General features: G+C 46.3%; 1 protein-coding gene across 11 annotated transcripts in view; it reads right to left on the reverse strand.

Moving 5' to 3' along the window:
* Positions 1-18,978, reverse strand: part of PBX1 (PBX homeobox 1) — a 346,007-nt gene that overhangs the window by 95,005 nt on the left and 232,024 nt on the right. For all 11 annotated transcript variants that reach the window (XR_014843946.1, XR_014843945.1, XR_014843944.1 and 8 more), the window contains one exon: positions 3,534-3,778. Coding sequence is in view for 8 of the 11 variants with exons in the window: in XM_085022551.1 (XP_084878677.1) it covers positions 3,534-3,778 (245 nt within the window). In the remaining 3 variants the exon portion in view is untranslated. The remainder of the gene's footprint in view (positions 1-3,533; positions 3,779-18,978) is intronic.

An 18,978-nucleotide genomic window follows, 5' to 3' on the forward strand; every position in this document is an offset into this window, starting at 1 on the left:
TAAGCTTCCTTCCCGCACTTTTCTCTTACTCCTTCAAGCTGGATGTGGCTGCCAATTTCAGCAACGAATGTGACTGGGATTTCAGGACCCTCTTAGCTGTAAATGGACTTTACCCAACCCAGTTCAGCCTTAGAGACTGAGCACCGACAATGCCCTGGCAGCGTAATTTACAAAAACTGAAGAACTCTGCATAGCTACAAGAGTTATTTTTTTTTTTTAATAGCACTTGGAATAAAGTTCAGGTTTCTGATACCATGGTTTTATCTATTAGAATATGCCAGTTCTTAAATACCTTCGCTCCCAATGTGATCTGCTGAAAAAGTGTTTTACCAATTCCATTTAATGAAGAAAACAATTTCCTTCCTTTCTTGCTAATGAAAGTCTCTAGAAGCCTTCTTTATCTAATAACCTCAGGGTGAAACAATGGCTGGTTCAGGTAGTTTTTTTTTGGAGGTGGGGCTGAGTAGGGTTATGGTAGCTAATTACTGGGAAGCTAACAGATCCGCTGGTTGTGTACTACCACCAAACCAGAAACAAAACAAAGCAACAGAATCAACTCTTGAACAGTCAGTTTGGTAACTTCATGTAGGTACAGAGACATTTTTACTTTACTAAGCTTTCCTATTTTTAAAAAAGCTCCCACGAGGAAGGGCTGCAGGAAAAATGAAGAAGATCTATCTCTCCAACACACTCGCTAGAAGGTTAATGGCATAATTTCCTCACAATCTGCTATTTACTATAATTAACAATACAACTAATATTAATAAATTATTAGGCACAGAGAGTGTGTTAAACAGTATTCAGTTCTCACCCAGAAAATGCCCACAGAAGTAAGGAAATAATTTTTTACTACTTTTGAAGAATAAACATAGGCCACCCCACTATATTTACTTAATCTGCAACCTAGACCACAGCTCACGGCAATGCCGGATCCTTAACCCACTGAGTGAGGCCAGGGATCGGACCTGAAACCTCAAGGTTCCTAAGTGGGATTTGCTTCTCTGTACTGATGGAGTTTTTCCTTCAGTTCCTAACTTCCACCTTTTTTTTTTTGTTTTGTTTTGTTTTTAAGCGTAGGTAGATATCCACGAGAAGTTTCTGAAGGAGACTGTTTATGACTAGTCTCTCTCTTAGACTACATCAATCTAGTCCATGGAAGTAAGAGAGAGGACAAGTTGGTTGCTTGCTTGTCCACAGAAATCCACACTCTTCCACATCAAGTGCAGTCGTGTGCTCTTCTAACAGGAACCCTTGGGCTAAGGGTCAAAATCTGGATTCTGACACATCACTTAACCTCTTTAACCTCCACTTCTTCATCTGTATCTAAACGGAGAGGATGACAGTACCTGTCCTGGGGACCCAACCATAACATTATCTTGAGGAACAAGTGCAATTAGGTTGACAAAAGTCCTTTACTCATTTTGGATGACGATAGAAGAGTAACAAGGTGGTTTAAATCAAGAACACAGGGAGTTCCCATCTCGGCGCATCAGAAACGAATCCGACTGGGAACCATGAGGTTTCAGATTTGATCCCTGGCCTCGTTCAGTGGGTTAAGGATCCGGTGTTGCCATGAGCTGTGGTGTAGGTCGCAGACACAGCGTGGATCCTGCGTGGCTGTAGCTCTAATTAGACCCATAGCCTGGGAACTTCCATATGCCACAGGTACAGCCCTAAAAAGGACAAAAAAAAAAAAAAGAAAAAGAAAAAAATCAGGAACACAGTCCATTCTCCTATGCTGCTAAGAATAAAGCCAGTTTTTAACACCATCCAGTCTAACATGCATTCCAGTTATGGGATCAGGGGGGAAGCCACACTCCTGCGCTCCTGGAATTTGGCAAGAGGTAATCGGGATGATGGGTCTAGATGGGGTGTTATGCCAAAGACCAAGCTGAGTGCTGAAGGTCAAATAGGCAAAGCACAGACTAGGAAGAACCCAAGAGCTAGGGACCTTTATAGGAAATGTCCCCAGGTGTCTTCCCAAGTTATCCTATTAGTTAGGGCAGACCGTGAACTCTAAAAAGGTCCATGTGGGGAAGCTATCACGGATCAGCCAGCTCAGCCTCTCCTGGAAACCGAGGAACTGTCTACATGAGCTTTTACCGTGAGGAGAATGTTCACCTTGCTTGGCTTCAAGCTTCAGTTTTTTTTCCCCTCTCATAAAAGAAGGGACTTTGTAGAACTCCATTTCAAAGGTGGAATGTAATAATGAAACTTTCTTCACTTTAAATTTTAAACCACCTATTTCTATTTTAAAATTTAAATTTCCTATCAAGTTTGCATTTGCCTTTGACCTAGACAGTCAGAAGTGGACTGGAGAGGGTCTTTCTATTTTTTGCCTTTTCTCCCTCTTTTGTGACTCTTAGAAAAGAAAGAAGTTCCCATGGTGGTAGAGCAGAAACGAATCCAACTGGGAACCCTGGGGTTGTGGGTCTGATCCCTGGCCTCGCTCAGCGGGTTAAGGATCCGGCATTGCCGTGAGCTGTGGTGTAGGTCACAGACTCGGCTCAGATCTGGCGTTGCTGTGGTTCTGGTGTAGGCCGGCAGCTGTAGCTCTGATTAGACCCCTAGCCTGGGAACCTCCATATGCCGCAGATGCAGCCCCAAAAAGACAGAAAAAAGAAAAGAATGCCAGAAACCTAACCATTCAATGCAAGTAAGTCAACCTACAACTTCAGGACAATGTTATGTGTGTGTGGGGGGGGGGCCTCTCTAATAGAAAGGAGCTCTGTTAGAATTATAATACTGTATAATATTTATATACTGTCTTATGATTTAAAGCCTTCCTTAGCCTTTCCTTCATATGATCTTTATGGCTCTGTGATATCCTAGACTTCAAATCCACAGAACTTAGCCAAATACCACCAGCTTTTACGGTACAGTATGCAGGTCCCTGGCTCCCAGAGACCATCGGAGGAGTGTCAGGACCGGAATCCAAGTTTGTCTAAAGCCAGTGGTCCCCTGAGAACCTCTACTTTTTACAGAGGGGTGTGTGTATCATATTGCATCTCATATATAAAAAGCAGAACATGTCTGACTCGCATTTAAACTGAGGCTGGGTAGAACGAAGGATTTTAAGTTTTAGTATCTGTTGCCATATGGTTCCACAAGCACCCAGATGTTGAAGAATCCTCCTAATTAATGAGCAAACAAGAGTCAGAGGAACCCACTCACCTCCCCAGGTCAAGGGGTGACTCTGCTCATGACCTACCACTCCCTGGCAGCCCCAAGCTGCAGGCCATGAGCAAACACTCCAGAGCGCCAGGGACGGAGTGCCCCTGTAACGGACTATTAATGTTTCTAGAAATCATCACTTACAACTCTGGGTTTTTTTAAATGACTTTACCTCCAGTTTGCCTGGCTTTTCAATGGTGGTGACCAAGGACCTGCAGGACTCAAGGTCAGCAAGTGGCGACCGGGAGACTGGAAATGCTGGACCCAAGACAGCAACGCCCAGGAAAGGCTGTCTGCCTGGATCTTATGACTCCTCTGCCCTTCCTTCAGGTGCCGAGACCCTGTAAAGCGGTGGTTACCTGCTCGTATTTCTCCAGCTCCGTGTGGTAGATTTGTCTGATCTGTGAGAGTTTGGCTCTGTAATCGGAATGCTCCACTGAGTTGTCTGAACCTGCACCTCCGGAAGCCGCTGCCGCTGCAGCTGCCGCAGCCGAGCCACCACCCTTCTCTGGCCCTGCCACCCCCTCTGCTAACAGCATGTTGTCCAGTCGCATCAGCTGGGGGTCTGTTGGCTCCTCTTCCTGGGCTCCCCGGATACTCAAAACTGCAGGGAGACACAAAGAGAAGGGAGATGCTACAGTAACCTGACAAAGAAAAATTTAAAAACAACAAAAACCACGTAGGTCATATGGCTAAAGAAGTCTCAAATTACTTGCAATGTGGCGTCTGAGCAATGAGCAAAGGGCAGGAAAAAGAGAAGAATAGGAGGGGGAGAAAATGCAAAGAGAGATTTGCTTTGATTCTCGAATGAGTGATGCTCTGCTCAGATGAAGTACCTAGAAGAGCCAGGCTGGATGGAGGCAAAAAGTAGACACCCCACCGGCTGGAGGGAGGTGGGATCAGGGAGTGGGTGGTTAATTCGTATGGAGTTTCATTTGGGGAAGATGGTGGTGATGGCTGGACGATAATGTGAAAGTACTTAAGGCTACTGAACTGGACACTTAAAAATGGTTAAAACCTTCCATTTTACGTTACGTTATATTTTACCCCAATGAAAAAACTTTTAAAACTATAATAAAATTAATTATAACAGAATAAAATTTCGATTTCGTCCCCAAACTGCCAAATGTGAATTCAAGGAAAAGCATTTCCTTCTTCACGGTCTAATTTTAGATCTCTGTGAGTTTGTGGTTTTACACTCACTGACTTTGTAATATCCGATCAGCCCACATTCCAAATCTCTAAGCTAGCTAGGCAAATACAGTTAATTTGGAATGAAGTCTTAAGACCTTTTCCCCAGACTAGGGAGGTCCAGCTCCCAAAATGGAGATCTGTCCGTTCCAGGTGATAAGGACTCTGTCCTGGTAGACACAGGGACGAGATCCTTTGAACACACTGTCCCAGGGATTCAGAGAAGCCAGTGTTCTGGGAGAAGGAGGAGGCTCAGTTCCATAAGCAGCTGCTTTTTATGAAAACACCATGACCGTTTGCAGGGGGTGAGGGGGTGATTTGGACTGAGAGAAGCAAGGGATTTAGTAAATCAGCACAAGAGCTAGGCAGTCTCTTTTTACTACCTCCATACAACCTGCCATAAAATAAATCACTCATCTAAACCCAGTTTAGTTGTCAGCAGCCAAGTCTTTGTTGAGAGTGAACATGGAAAGACTTTTCAATTAAAAAGAAAAGAAAAGAAAATGGGAGGGAGGGAGGAAGGGACGTGACTAAAGGCAGAGGAGGTGTCCCCCACTCGTTCACAACTGGGGATGGAGACAGCAGGGTCTACTCGGCCCTGTGGGTCTAGGCACAATCAGCGTCCAGAGCTGTCTCCAGCCAGGGCACATCGGGTGAGCCCCACGGGGACGGTGCCAGGTGCAGTTGTCTCCTGACCCCTAGCAAGGCAGCCCCATGGCGTCGTGACAGGGCAGGTGGATCTGAGCTCAATCCGAGGGGACATGTAGACATTCAGGGGATTCCGTCACGTATAATACCAGCATAACTGCTGGCTGTGCCCACATGCTCCTGACTTCTCACAGGCATGACAAGAACCAACCTTGAAAGCTGTTTCGAAGGAAATCCTAATTCCTGTGCTACAAGGAAAACGGCAGCATTGCTTTCCTGAAACACGAGACAGTCAAGTGGAAGGTCCAGCCACGGGGACCAGCAGTGGCAGTTAAAGCACAGGGCAGAGGCGTGTGCCCCTTGAAATGATGGGAGGTGGGAAGGGAGGACGTGGGGAAGGCAGTTGGCAGGGAGGAAGGAAGGAAATCCACCCCACACACAAAGAGCCCACACTGGAGGACTCAGCCTTGCCTCTCACATCTGAAGTTTTAATATTCTGCTGCAATAAAAAAAATTCTAAATTGGTGATGGTATCGTGCAGGCTTATTTTGTGGATCTCTTCCCAGTGAAATCTTTCTTTTGAAGGCTCAGGGGAATACACGGAAATTGTCCCTTTGATCTTGGAATAATAAAGATTTAGTCACGTTATTCAGTTCCTTGAATTTATTTGCTCCAGTCTCCAAAGTCACTTCACCAGGAACAAAGGTTTCCTTCAGAAAGTAAAAGAATGCTGTAACCATTTCCTGAATACCGAGCCCTAAAGGTGTGGTGCTGAAAAGAATGGGGACCCCAGCCCCCACCTAGCAGCTGGTGCTCAGAGCCCCTCCTTCCTCAGCTCAGTGAACTCTTCCAGGTGAGGTCATGAGTGTGTGGGGTCCATGGATGGTTCCTCAGTGAATTTTACTAAATAAATTTTCCTCACTTTAGCAACAAAAACACCTCTGGGTCATTTAAAAATGAAAAAAAAAAAAAAAAAGAAAGAAAGAAAGAAATCACCTCTGAGCCATTCTGTAATTGCTGCACTTTTGCTTGGTCATTAAAAAATGGTACTGGGACAAAATTCTATTCTAATCCACTCTCAGGAGTCTCCATGGCCCATGCACTCCAGAAGAGACTGCAGACCTCGGCAGGCGGAGACCTCCCTATGATGCTGAGGCTGGTAACACCTGAGCTCGGCAGGGATGCCTCCGAGTGGTCCTCCTCATCACCCCATAACAACCCTTCCGGTGCAAGGTGCAGCACTGACAGATGCTGTCACAGTTTCTGGTCTCCACAATGGTAGCCAAGCAAAAGGAATAATGCCCTCTTAATGGGGAGGAGGCGCTTTCCGAGCGCTACCTACACCCTGCCTTACCCGAGAGGATGCTGAGCATCCTCAGACAGCACCTGCGCCTGAGACCAACTCACTCACCCCTTTAGCTTTACTCCTCTGGCAAAGTTCAATTAGCTATGAGACGAGTGCAAGAGGCAAAGAGAGAGGTGTGCACAGACCAAGGTGCTGGTACTAGTTCCTCCAGGTACTAGGGAGGTGACCAGGTGTGCTCGCTCCTACTAGTACTTCCCATGTGCCCACTATTAACCTCTGAGCATGTTTTCCCTTTCCAGCCCCTCCCAGCTGCACCCATGTCCATGCCCCACTTTTGCTTTTAAACAATTAATGCTGGAGTGCCCCCTGTGTTGCAGCAGGTTAAGAATCTAGCATTGTCACCACAGCAGCTTGGGTCCCTGCTGTGACGCGGGTTCGGTCCCTGGCCTGGGAACTTCCATATGCCACAGGCCCGGACAACAAAAAAAGAAAGAAATTCATGGGAAGAACAAATTGTCCACACAAACTCTGTACGCCTACCTAATTAATATTTTTTCTTGGTCTTAAAATCTAACTGGTTTTAAATGAAATAAAGGAAACTGCTAAAGCTGAGAAAGGACACTGAAGAATACACTGTGACCTCGCCTCCCCCTGGATTGACATTCCAGGACAATCCCAGAGGGTAAAACACTAATCTTTTTCTCTTTTTGTCCCCCTTCAGGTATAAAGGATACATTTATTTGGGCGGGAGGAACAGACATTCATAGTAAAAGTGTTATCATTTTGCTTAGCTTTTAGATCATTTGATAAATCTTTTAAACAATTACTCCTTAAAAAGAAATTTGGATTCATAAGGATTTAATATAATTAGTTTCCAGCTCACAGCAACGCTGGATCCTTAATCCACTTCGAGACCAGGGATCGAACCCGGAACTTCATGGTTACCAGTCGGGTTTGTTCCCACTGGGCCACAACGGGAACTCCCTATAACTGGTTTCTAAATGTAGCCAAGAAGACATTGCTATGCTAGAAACAGAATACACCATAACATCCATGTTACTGGCATTTTTACTCAGAGTTCGAGACTCATAAATAGGCCCCATGCCAGAGATGTGAATAAAACAACAGAAAAAAACAAAATCCCAACAGTCCTCTCCAAATTACGCCCTTTAAATTATGTTCAAATCATTATGAAAATAGAAGTTTCAGAGTAGGGTCAGAACCACAACCACAACTATATACACACATGCGCGCGCGCACACACACACACACACACACACACACACACACACACACACAGAACATGAAGAGAAAATGTTCTTTTTCCACCACAACACATGGAAGGTTCTGGTTCTGATGGTCTCGGGCTGTGCGTGTGTGCCGGGAGGAGGCATGGATGGACCAATAAACAGCACTGTATGTACAGATTTCTGCACAGAAGGAGCAGGATGCAAATGTTCCACGATAAAAGTGGGTGCTGGGATTCACTGGTACGAAAAACTGTTCAGCTAGCGAATTTAAAAAAAAAAAAATCCCACCGACATTAAATAAATAAATGAAAAGGCCGATATGTCTAAGCAGAAGTGATGCTACCTATTTACTGCTTGAAGTCAGCACTCTGGCAAGTAGGAGACAAAATGATTATTTAAAAGCTCCTTTTTATCTCTGTGGCACCATGCAAGTCTCAAATGAACCTTTCGCCAGGACACCAGAGATGTTAACACTCATCCTCCAAGATCCAATTTCAACCAGCAGAGCTGTTACCTAATCCAGCAACCATCACATATGATCAGGTTCCTGCTCCCCTGATGGGCGCCCTGCGTCCTCCCCCGCCCTCTCCCCTGTGGGCTCCCCAGCCCAACCGCTTTTACTGAAACAGGTTTTAAAGGGAAAAAAAAATCCCCTGCTTATGCCAGTGCATATAGGGGTTTAACCGTCAGGTCTGAAAACATCCACTACCAAAAATGAAATCAACTGCAGTGGATTTGCTCTCCGAAAAAGGTCACCCAACGAGAGATTTAACCCTTTCGGTAATCATCCTTAAAGAGTTTCCTTTTCCTCATGTAAGAGACCAGTCAAGAAAGATAAGTGATTTATATAGAAATCTTCTCATGCCCTTTAAAAAGCCTCATGTCACGTCACTGGCCTGGGGTTAATTCTTTGGTGAAACTCCCAAGATAAGGGGGCTGTCACAGCACTGTCGAAGCTGCTCTCACAACTGGTCTCCCGCTGTTCTTTATTTATTTATTTCTCTTCACACCAGGAGAAAAACAAACCAAACCCAAAGGCATATTCAAGATCCTTGGCAGGAGGGCAGCGAGGGGGTTGTTTTGTCCTTGGCGGAGCTTCCACGGGAATCCGGAGCAGCTCCAGACAATGTCCACTAGAGGGCACTCTTTCTTCACCAAGGACTGGCTGGGCTGGGAGGGCCTGGTCTTTTCCAGTCCCCAGGTTCTTTTCGAGCTGGGGAAAATAACCCCACTTAGATTCCTGCTTCCACGGGTGGGGCAGACAGCAGAGAAGGAGAGCAGCTCTACAGAGACAGTGGTCTTCAGATTCAAACAGCAGTTCAGGGACCAAAGCTGGGCTGAGGGGTCAACAGAGATAAGAGATGGATAGACAAGAGACGTGTGGTTGGGAAAAGGGCACAAGGCGTTCCCCCCAGGATGAGACCTCATACTTTCCGACCAATCCCTTTGCTTGATCTGAAATCATAAGACTGAACCCCTGTGCAGGTGTTCCACTGTCCACAAGTTGGTCTTCAATACACCTGACCAGGAAGCTCGCCCAGGCTCATCGCCAAACCTGCTCTGCTATCTCCCAGGTGGTCAGAACTTTGGACAGAAGTGTGGGACAGAAATACATTGTCCCTGCATTTTGAGAAATAGAGCAAAGTGCCTGCCTCCTGGAAATATCACAGTTACACCTTTTATTTGTTCAGAAAGTACTTCGGCACCATGAATTGCATCACCTTATATAAAACATGAATATTAAAAAATTAGATAGTGGATAAACGAAGGCTGAGTAGTTTCCCCCCAATCAAAGCAAACGGGAAATGCCATGACTGGAATTTAGGTCTTTCACACTTAGCCACTTCATCTTCTACTACAACAGTAGGGTTCTGACTCACAGAACCCTACAGTAGCCAAGGGGATATGATTTCAGTTCTGCATAGGAGTGTACAGATGCACACAAGCACGCATGCACACAACGTCCTGATGCCCAGGGCATGACTGATATGCTTGTTTTGTTTGTTTCTTTATATATTTTTGGCTACACCCACAGCATGTAGAAGTTCCTGGGCTAGGCCTGAGCTGCTTCAGTGCCGATGCTGGATCCTTAACCCACTGTGCCACAAGTGAACTCCCATGTCTGACACTCTAAGGAAAGATAATCAGATATGAGGTAGGAAGGAAGGAAGTTCTTCCCATCGATTTCTTACTTTCTTTGAAATTTCCTCCAAATCCGATCCTCTTCAATGACTTTTTTTCTGCCATAGAACCATTATAGTTAGAGCCACTGGGCCATGTGGCTCTTCCCTTTCAGCCATAAAAAACCACTAACTACCGTGCCATCCCATTTCAAATCTCAGCTCAAAATCTTTCTCCTTGAAACCTACCCAGACAATAGCTAAAAATGAACTCCCTTGCCTCTAAGCCACCAGGGCAAGTACTATCTACATCACAGCCACAGCACATCTCAGAACAGCCAATGTCACAGCTGCTGCCTTGCCAGCAAGACTGTGAGCTTCTGAGAAGCAGTGACGACCTGTCCTACATCCATGCATCCCCCCTGTATAACCTCACAGAGCCACTGGCACTGAGCATCTATTCAAGCATCTCTTAACATAGGAAAAGGAGGGAAGGATGCAGGATGGTGTGGCCGTGGTGATCTCTGCCTCAGTCCACTGTCCTTGGCCAGGCAGGCAGTTTCTTAGATGTGCTCTTCCTCCCACTGGTCCAGTTACAAGTTGGACGAGGGTCAAACTTCTGGTAAAAGGCCTGTCCCTCTGCCACGTCTTCCACCTGCACTTCAAAGAATGGTCAAATCGGACTTTTCAAATCTGAAAATTCTAAACAAAGCAAATACATGCTGTCATCTAGTCAGAGCCTCTGGAACCCACAGCTGGTATGTCTCCAGTAAGCCAACATTACCCATGAAGGCTCTGGGTATGAGGAAGAGCCTGGCACCTGACTGGTACCTGGGAAAGAATTCCTCGGAGGGCGGGCAGTGGCCTCCAGTGAAAGCTGCACAATCTATGTTACCCACATGAGTCCTCTGAGGAATGCTTGGTTCACATAAGCAAATAACTAACCAAGCACCTCTAAGGTGCCAGAAAGGGAGGTGGGTGCTGAATAATCCGACATGGGCGCTGGCTTCAAGAGCCCAAGTTTAGATTCCTTCCGTCTTTCTTTACACTTTGCACCAACTGTCCTGAGACCCGTGGTGGGAACATCACATTGCCAGAGTAGGTGGCTGGCAAGCAAAAAAAGAAAAAAAAAAATCACAGTAGACACAACTCTCTCTTCCTTCCCCCAGTTTCTTTCATTCCTCATAAGCACAACTGCATCCACAAATAATAAATTCCTAGCTCAAGCTGGAAAATAATGATGACATAGTTTGATTCTTTTGAACAAAATGTGGAACCGAAACCTCACATTAATGGCTTGAGGTTTAGGATAAGTGTGTCCTGATGTTTTCCATGAATTCTCAACCCCCTCATTCATTTGCGTGTGTGTTTAAAAGACTCTGTCCAACAAATGGAAATCGTTAACCATTTGATTTTCTAAGTTTTACAAACCAGGATTAGAGCTTGTTGCTGGTCAGAGCTTCCGGTTAGCCTGGGAGAACTAGTTACCATCTGAGTTGAGATGGTCCATCCTGGGTGGAGATCTCTGATGCTGCAGTTGTCAGAAGGTTCATGGAGTCTTCAAGGGTGAAGCTGTCCAAGTTCATGAAGTTGTCCAAGTTCATGGAGTCTTCAAGGGTGAAAGCCACCCTTGAACTGGCAGCTGTCTGCCTCTCAGCTGTCAGAAGCTCAGGGACACCAAGGTGGGACCCACAGATCTCTGGTCTCTTAGTGCATCAACAGGGGTTTACATAGGAAGATAAGATGTCTTCTAGCCCTTTCAACTTTTCTCCTCGGTTTGTTAGGCAAGTAGCCCAAGCAAGGGGCCTTGAGGGCTTTAAGTCGGTCAAGAGAGAGGCTTTGAGATTCCTGAAACATTTCATCCACAGTTACTCAATGAGCATCTCCTGTGGTGCGAGGCACTGTTACGTGTTTCAAAATAAAATGTGGTCTCATTCTTCACATGCACCCATCACTACCATGTGCAGGGCTTTGTGAGAAGTTTTAAAGCTGGAGATAAAAATACAAATGTATGACCCTCTGGAGATGATTTTAGGGTTTTTGCTATCATGGTTAATACTGGGGGGCAGAGGCATTTCTTTAAAGAAATATGCTACGCTTTTTTGTCATCCCCTTTTCTGGGCCAGGCTTCGGTGGCTCTGGTCACACGCATTTTCCACTTCTCAGGAAACACTCGGGCACGGATCCCGTTCACAGATCCTCTGCTTGGCACACGGAGTCTCCTGGACCAGCTGGCAGAGAGCAGGCTCCTGCACCGGGCAGCAGGCTCCTGCCTTCCTGGATGGGTGCCGGCTGCCTGGGCGAGGGGCATTGGTCCTTAATAGCTCAAGCTTGGACTGCTGCTCAGGAAACCCCTCGGCCTGAAGAGGCGCCACAGACATTGGTAGGAGGGCAAGACTTCACACTGGCCTTGGCCTCAGACTGCTAAGCAGAGAGGCGTAAAGGAAGAAGAAAAGCTTCTGGGGGGGACCAGTTCAGGGTGTGGGAGTCCCACAGACTTGGTAGCCCAACGTGCAAGAAATGGTTTCCTACTACATTGTACCTAAAAAGCATGAAAAAGGTGGAGCCATTGGTTGGCGGCTTGCCATGCAATCCCCACAAATGCAAGCTTCTCTCTCCAGAGGTAGTTTCTCAAGGAAGTGGCCACAGAGAAAGCAGGAGAAATGCCTCACTATTCTCTTGCCTTAAGAGGAGAACGGTTCTGTAGCTTGGAGTCTCAATGAGACATCTAGCATATTGCCTGCAGGTGCTGATACATGGCCAGTTTCCTCTCCCATCAGATTTCAGTATCCCCCACAAGTATAAACACAGGCCCAGGCTCTCTTCTGTTCACCTTGTACCATGGCACAAAAGAGGAACACTGGTACAGAGCCAGGTACCAGACTCCTACCATGTGACCTTGCCTCCCTTCAGCTCAGCTACTTTATCACCCAACAATCAATAATAATACCAACCACACCGTAATTCTTATTAAAGGATTAAATAAGGTTATTTTTACAAAGGCACATGCCCATACTTGGTAACTGGTAGCTTTTCAATTGTTGGTTAAATCGAAATCAATCCCATCGATAAAGGTCCCTTTGGGAAGAATAAGAAAGCAAGATGGATTTAGAGTTAAGAGTTGGGGTTTTGTATGTTAGGAAACAGCAGCAGAGCAGAGGGAACCAGGCTAAGTCAATGAGTGTATAATAGACATACAGACACACGCATACGTACAGTCGCTACCTCACCTGCTGTGCTTCTAGGAAAGCTCGAAATGTCACCATCAAGGCCAGGAAATCGATCCTCAGCTCACATGATACAATTCAAAACATCTTTTTCCCCTCCTTTTGCTGGTTCTTTATGGTTTTGGGTTTTTTTTGTTTGGTTTTTTGTTTTTGTGTTTTGGGGGTTTTTTGGGGGGTTTTTTTTGGCCATACCTGTGGCATGCAGAGAAGTTCTTTGCCAGGAATCACACCCATGTGACAGCAGTGACCTAAGCCACATCAGCGACAATGCCAGATCCTTAATCTGCTGTGCCACCAAGGAACTCCTTTATGTTCCTGTCTTGCGGTTCTTCTCCCAAGCACACTGAGAATCTTGCTTCGTCTGAAGCCTGACGTGCCCCCTCTTTACCAGAGGCTCCAGCTTCAGGCTTCCTGAGCCAGAAAGCATTCCTGATCTGGCAGAGCTCAGGATGAAAGACACAATCCTTCTAGAAAGCCGAAAAGACCCTTCTGGGAACCACTCAGCACCGAAGCAACCTCACTTTCGGTCAGACAAGCTAGCCTGGATGCTATCTTTAATAGCTGCTTCCAAATTTCCATTAAAAAATAAATAAATTATAACCAGGAGGGAGCAGCAAAGACTCTATTCAAGACCAAGGTTTGAGGAAGTATGTTTCAGTTTCAACTTTTGGGTGGGATTCAGACGTCACAATCATCCTTCTCTGTCAGGGCACAGAGAAACCCCACATACAAAATACTAAAGGTAACTGGATATTGCCACGTGCATATCTTGCACGGTCTTACCTTCTGGACATCATTCCACTGTCTCAGGACTACAAATGCTTTTTCAGCTCCTAGTAACTAGCAGGATATTCTTGTGCATAGTTTCAAGCTCAATCATTGCAAAACTATTTTTTTTTTCCTTCGATCTTCCAAGCAATTTCCTCAGAACTAAGTTGGAAATAAAGAGCATGTTGCCCCACAAAAATCTTTCCAGGGTTTGAAAACCACAGAATAATTCAAAGGCAGGGTTCCTAGTACAATGTGGTGTTGACCTTGAGGGGTCCTCACAGAAGATAGTGTTAATTTAGTCTTAATTTACCCCATGATTGTTTCCAACCCCGCAAATCGCAGAAGGCAAATACTACTACGGATCATATACCTTTATCCCACTGGAGGAGGTGTACTCTCCCACAGGAGATGATTTTCACGGACAGAGGTGTGCAGACCAAGCACAGACAGAGGGGTGACATCCCAGTTGGCAAAAGGCAATTTCCAGCCAGGGTCAGATACAGGGTCCAGAATCAGGAAACAAGGAGCAACATTCTGGCTCCATCCCTTCGGCCTCTTTAACTTGGTCCTTCTACTTCTCCCTAATTCTTGTGAATGAGAAACATAATTCCTGGAGTTCCCGCTGAGGGTTAAGAATCCCGCTGCAGCAGCTCTGGTTGCTGCAGAGGTGTGGGTGCGATCTCTGGCCCCGCACAGTGGGTTAAAGAATCCAGTGTTACCATAGCTGTGGTGTAGGTCACAGCTGTGGCCGGGATTTAATTCCTGGACTGGAAATTTCCATATGTGAAAATGTGATGGGTGTGATATATGTGATGGGTGTGGCCATAAAATTAAAAAAAAAAAAAGGAAAGAAAGCAAGAGGGAGGGAGGAAGGAGGGAAGGAAGGAAGGAAGGAAGAAAGACAGACAGACAGACAATTCTTTTGCATCTATAAGAGGATGGAAAGCACTCACTCAGTCTCAGGACCACCATTATTACTACTATAACTAACACTGATAATAAGAAAATCATTTCATGCAAATGCGTGCACTATGCTAATATTTATCTTGAGATAGGAAATATGATGGAGCATGTATCTCTCCTGCACGGGATTTAGGAAAGGGAACAGTTAAGAAAGGGGGGGCCTAGCAGAGAGTTTCGGTCCAAAGATGAAGGAAAAGAATGATCTGCTGGTTTCTTCCACTGCATCCCTCTCCATGGACGCAGAACACTGATTTTCATTTTTTATTTTTATTCACTTTTTATGGCTGCACCCATGGCATGTGGAAGTTCCCAGGCCAGGGGCTGAATCTGAGCCTCAGTGGAGACCTTCACTGCAGCTGTGGCAATGCCAGATCCTTTAACCCACTGCAGCAGACCAGGAGTCAAACCTGTGCCTTAGCAGCAACTTGAGCTGTAGCAGTTGGTTTCTTAACCCCCTGTGCCACAGCAGGAACTCCAAAGAACACTGATTTTTAGTTGAGTTCATGGTCACTGGGAGGAAAGACACTTTCCAGCTTCCCTTGCAGCTAGATGTGGTCATGTCTCCAGTGACAAAATTCTGGTCAGTGACGGATGAGTGGAAGCAAGATGTAAAACTCTCAGGAATGTCCTTAAAAAGAGGCAATGCCTTTCTTGCCCCTCTGTTCTTTCCTTCTACTAGCTGGAACATGGATATAATGGCTGGGGCTCCAGCAGCCACCCTGCACCATGAGTTGACCTGGAGAACAAAAGCCACACTAATGACAGAAATCAGATAGAAGTTCTCATATCCTGGAGACCAGCCTGATGGTCACTTTCAGACTATGTAAAAGTAAGACAGAAATAAACTTTTATTTTGTTTAAGCCAAGTTATTCTGGGGCTTGGGGAGGTTTTTGTTTTGTTTTGTGTTTGGCAGCTTGACCGACCTAAGCTAATACAAGCTATTAAAAAAAAAAGAAAGAGAAAAAGAAAGAACTAGAGGGCAGAGTGATTCTGTGTTGGTTAGAGTGTTACAGAGGAAATTAGAAAGAGGCAGATTTAATAACAAGAGGCAAGTCACAGCAAAACCTGAGTAGCCACTGGGGAGAATTTCTTCCTGCAAAAAAGAGGTTTAGAAAGATAGGAAAAGGCCTGATCATTAGAGGGCCTCTCTTGGGTACCACTCAGGCTATTAGCAGGAGTGGAAGAAGATCCTGGAAGTCTGGAGTGAGGGAGCAGGAGAGGGAGAGGCCTCCTGGTCTCAGGTTAGATGGCCGGGGGGAGCGTAGCCTGAATTGGAAAAGAGAGGGTGGGTGGTGAAGGGTGGCCGCATATGGAAACTGGCCAAGAGCACTCTGCTGCCTCAACGATAAAGGAGGCAAAGAGAAGACTGTATCCTGATCAGATTTGCTAAGGCAGGCTAAACTGCAATGCTGGAGGCAAACATAAGAGCAGGAGCAATATGGGAGACCAAGTTCTTTTTTTTTTTTTTTTTTTTTTTTGCTTTATAGGACTGCACCCGTGGCCTATGGAAATTCCCAGGATAGGGGTCCAATCGGAGCTACATGTACCAGCCTATGCTACAGCCACAGCAATGCTGGATCCGAGCTACATCTGCAACCTACACCACAGGTCACAGCAACGCTGGATTTTTAACCCACTGAGCAAGACCAAGGATCGAACCCTAGTCCTCATGGATCCCAGTTGGGTTTGCTACCTCTGGGCCACAAAGGGAACTCCAGAAGACCAAATTCTAACAGATCACTTCAGGCTGCTGGAACTTGTCCACATATCTAGAGCTCATATTGGGATACTGCTTTACACTATAGTAAAATAATATTTTATTTTAGGTTGCCTAGTGGTTAAGGATCCAGTGTTGTCCCTGCTGTGGCTCGGGTGACAGCTGTGGCGTGGGTGCGTCCAAATAATAATAACAATCATAACAATAATAATAATAAAAACGTTTGCCCTCTAACCAACCTGCTGAATTCACCAGTTCCCTGGAAAAGGGACACAGAAGAAGGAAAGGGAAATTCCAAGGTAGCCCCCTTAGAGAGGAAATCACCTCCACTCACTTTGGCGGTAGCAGAAATTCCCCAGCAGAAGGACACCGGGTCTATTGATGGGCACACCCAGGTCCATTTCAAAATACACGTCAATTAACTTTGTTTCTTCCATGACCACAAACAACACCTGTGACCCTAGGCAGTTATCTCACAAAGGCATACAAGGTCAGTCTGGATCCTTCAGGGATGGCATGTGGATGATCCATGACCACTCGTTACAAACACCATCCCGAGCACAAGTCTTGCTGCTAATGAGTCACTAGGGTCAATCTCGACACAAGGGGCTGCGGAATTTTCAGCAAACAGGCTGCAGGAGAGGCAAGAGGCTTTTGCTGCCTCTCAAACTTCCGCAGTAGCCTCTGAAACCACTAAGACTTGGACTGACAAGGAAGGTTGGAAGGCAGGACAGAATGCTAGAGGTGTCTCAATTCTCACCCTGGGCTAGAGCATGAGGGTGCTAAATAAGAAATGCGGATTGTGGGAGTTCCCTTCCTGGCTCAACGGTTAAGGAAACTGACTAGTATCCACGAGGACAACGAGGGTTCGAAACCTGGCCTCAATCAGTGGGTTAAGGATCCAGGGTTGCCGTGAGCCATCAGGTCACAGAGGCAGCTCAGATCCAGTTGCTGTGGGTGTGGCGTAGGCTGGCAGCTGTTGCTCCAATCTGACCTCTAGCCTGGGAACTTCCATATGCCTCTGGTGCGGCCCTAAAAAAGCAAAAGAAAAGGAAAGAAAGAGAGAGAGAGAAAGGAAGGAAGGAAGGAAGGAAGGAAGAAAGAGAGAGAGAGAGAGAGAGAGAGAGAGAGAGAGAGAGAGAGAGAGAGAGAGAGAAAGGAAGGAAGGAAGGAAGGAAGGAAGGAAGGAAGGAAGGAAGAAAGAAAGAAAGAAAGAGAAATACGGGTTGTGATGGTGGACTAGAAGAAGGGCGTTTGAGATAAGGGGCTCCGGATTGCAAAACACACCTTCAGTCATCACCAGCCCAGTCTCACGATAAAAGAGAAACTTCTCATGGGGACCAAGAAAGATCTCAGCTTGATGTCTTAAGGGAGGCACAACATTTCTGCTTTGGGAAGGGGTCCAGAGGGTCATTTCCAGTCGTTCCCATCTCAGCACCTGTGCCTTTCACTGGGGAACGGGCTCCACCGTGACTCTGAGCTCCCGGGCCATCCTCTCTTTCCAACAGAGTCCACGTGGCTGAAATCTTGAATATATAAACACCTAGTTGGTCAAGTGGGCTTAACTTTTCCTGCACTTAAGCGCCAGCGTTCAAATTCCACCCTGGACAGGGCTTCTCAAAAGCTGGTTCAAGTTTCCAGGGGGACATCTTAAAGGAGAAGTCAATTTCAAGTCAATGATTGCAACTTATCGAAAATGATGTGCTACTTAGCGTCTGCGGCAAACATCCTGGCAGGCGACGAGGGGAAACAGCACTGGAGCAGATGGGAGCGATTAGGCTCTGATTTTCAGCCGGGCTTTTTCTTGTTGCCTCGGCTTGCTTTTACACCCTGGTAAAATCAGAATGTCGTCAGGGAGAGGAGAGGGCTTCTCTGGTCCATCCGTTCTTCCTGTGCGCTAGAGAGGTGCGCCCTTCCCCCCGCCCCGCCACGCTCAAGAACTCTCACACAGGAGGCGCCCTCCCCCGGTGGGGACGCACAGTGGTCATGACGACCAGCATCATCAGAAAACATTTAGCACCAGGAGGTGCCAGCTAAATACATCAACTGTTGACAGGGAGACAGATGATGGGGGATCTTAACTTTTCTTTAAAGATCTGCCTCCCGTAGGCTGGGCCTTATTTACTGGGGTTCTCACTCTATTTATCTGAAGAGGTATCTTGTTTTCTCCTGCACTGAGCGAGCTGACATCTGTCTGACCCACAAAATACCTCTCAAGCTATGGAGTGCAAAAGTTCCACAACCATTTCACCAGGCAGATGTGACCACCGCCCTTCTCAGGCCCCTTGATGATAGGACGCCATTGGTCCACCTTTGCCTCATGAGAGAGGCCCTGGCAAGCCGCATGGGTCTCGCTGAGGATGCTGATTCACAGAGTGCTGATCACCCAGCAAGTCCCCTGCAGGACAGAAGAGACTCCAGCTGTCCCCACGTCATCAGAGGCCCTTGCAGAGGCTCTTGCTCTTTGGGGTAACAGACACTTAGTAATCCCAGAAGCCAAATTTGCTTTTCTGTTGCGGGGCTGCTTACTTTCCAGTGGCACTCTGACTCTGCCAGACTGGTCATGTCCACTTATGTTTAGTGACAACCTTAGAGCTCCGTGAAAATAAA

Source organism: Sus scrofa, chromosome 4 (genome assembly GCF_054392235.1).
Source record: "Sus scrofa isolate SSC_HxYL_T2T_F1_AM1 chromosome 4, Sscrofa_HxYL_maternal_Yorkshire_Landrace_v2.0, whole genome shotgun sequence".
Classification (NCBI taxonomy): domain Eukaryota; kingdom Metazoa; phylum Chordata; class Mammalia; order Artiodactyla; family Suidae; genus Sus; species Sus scrofa.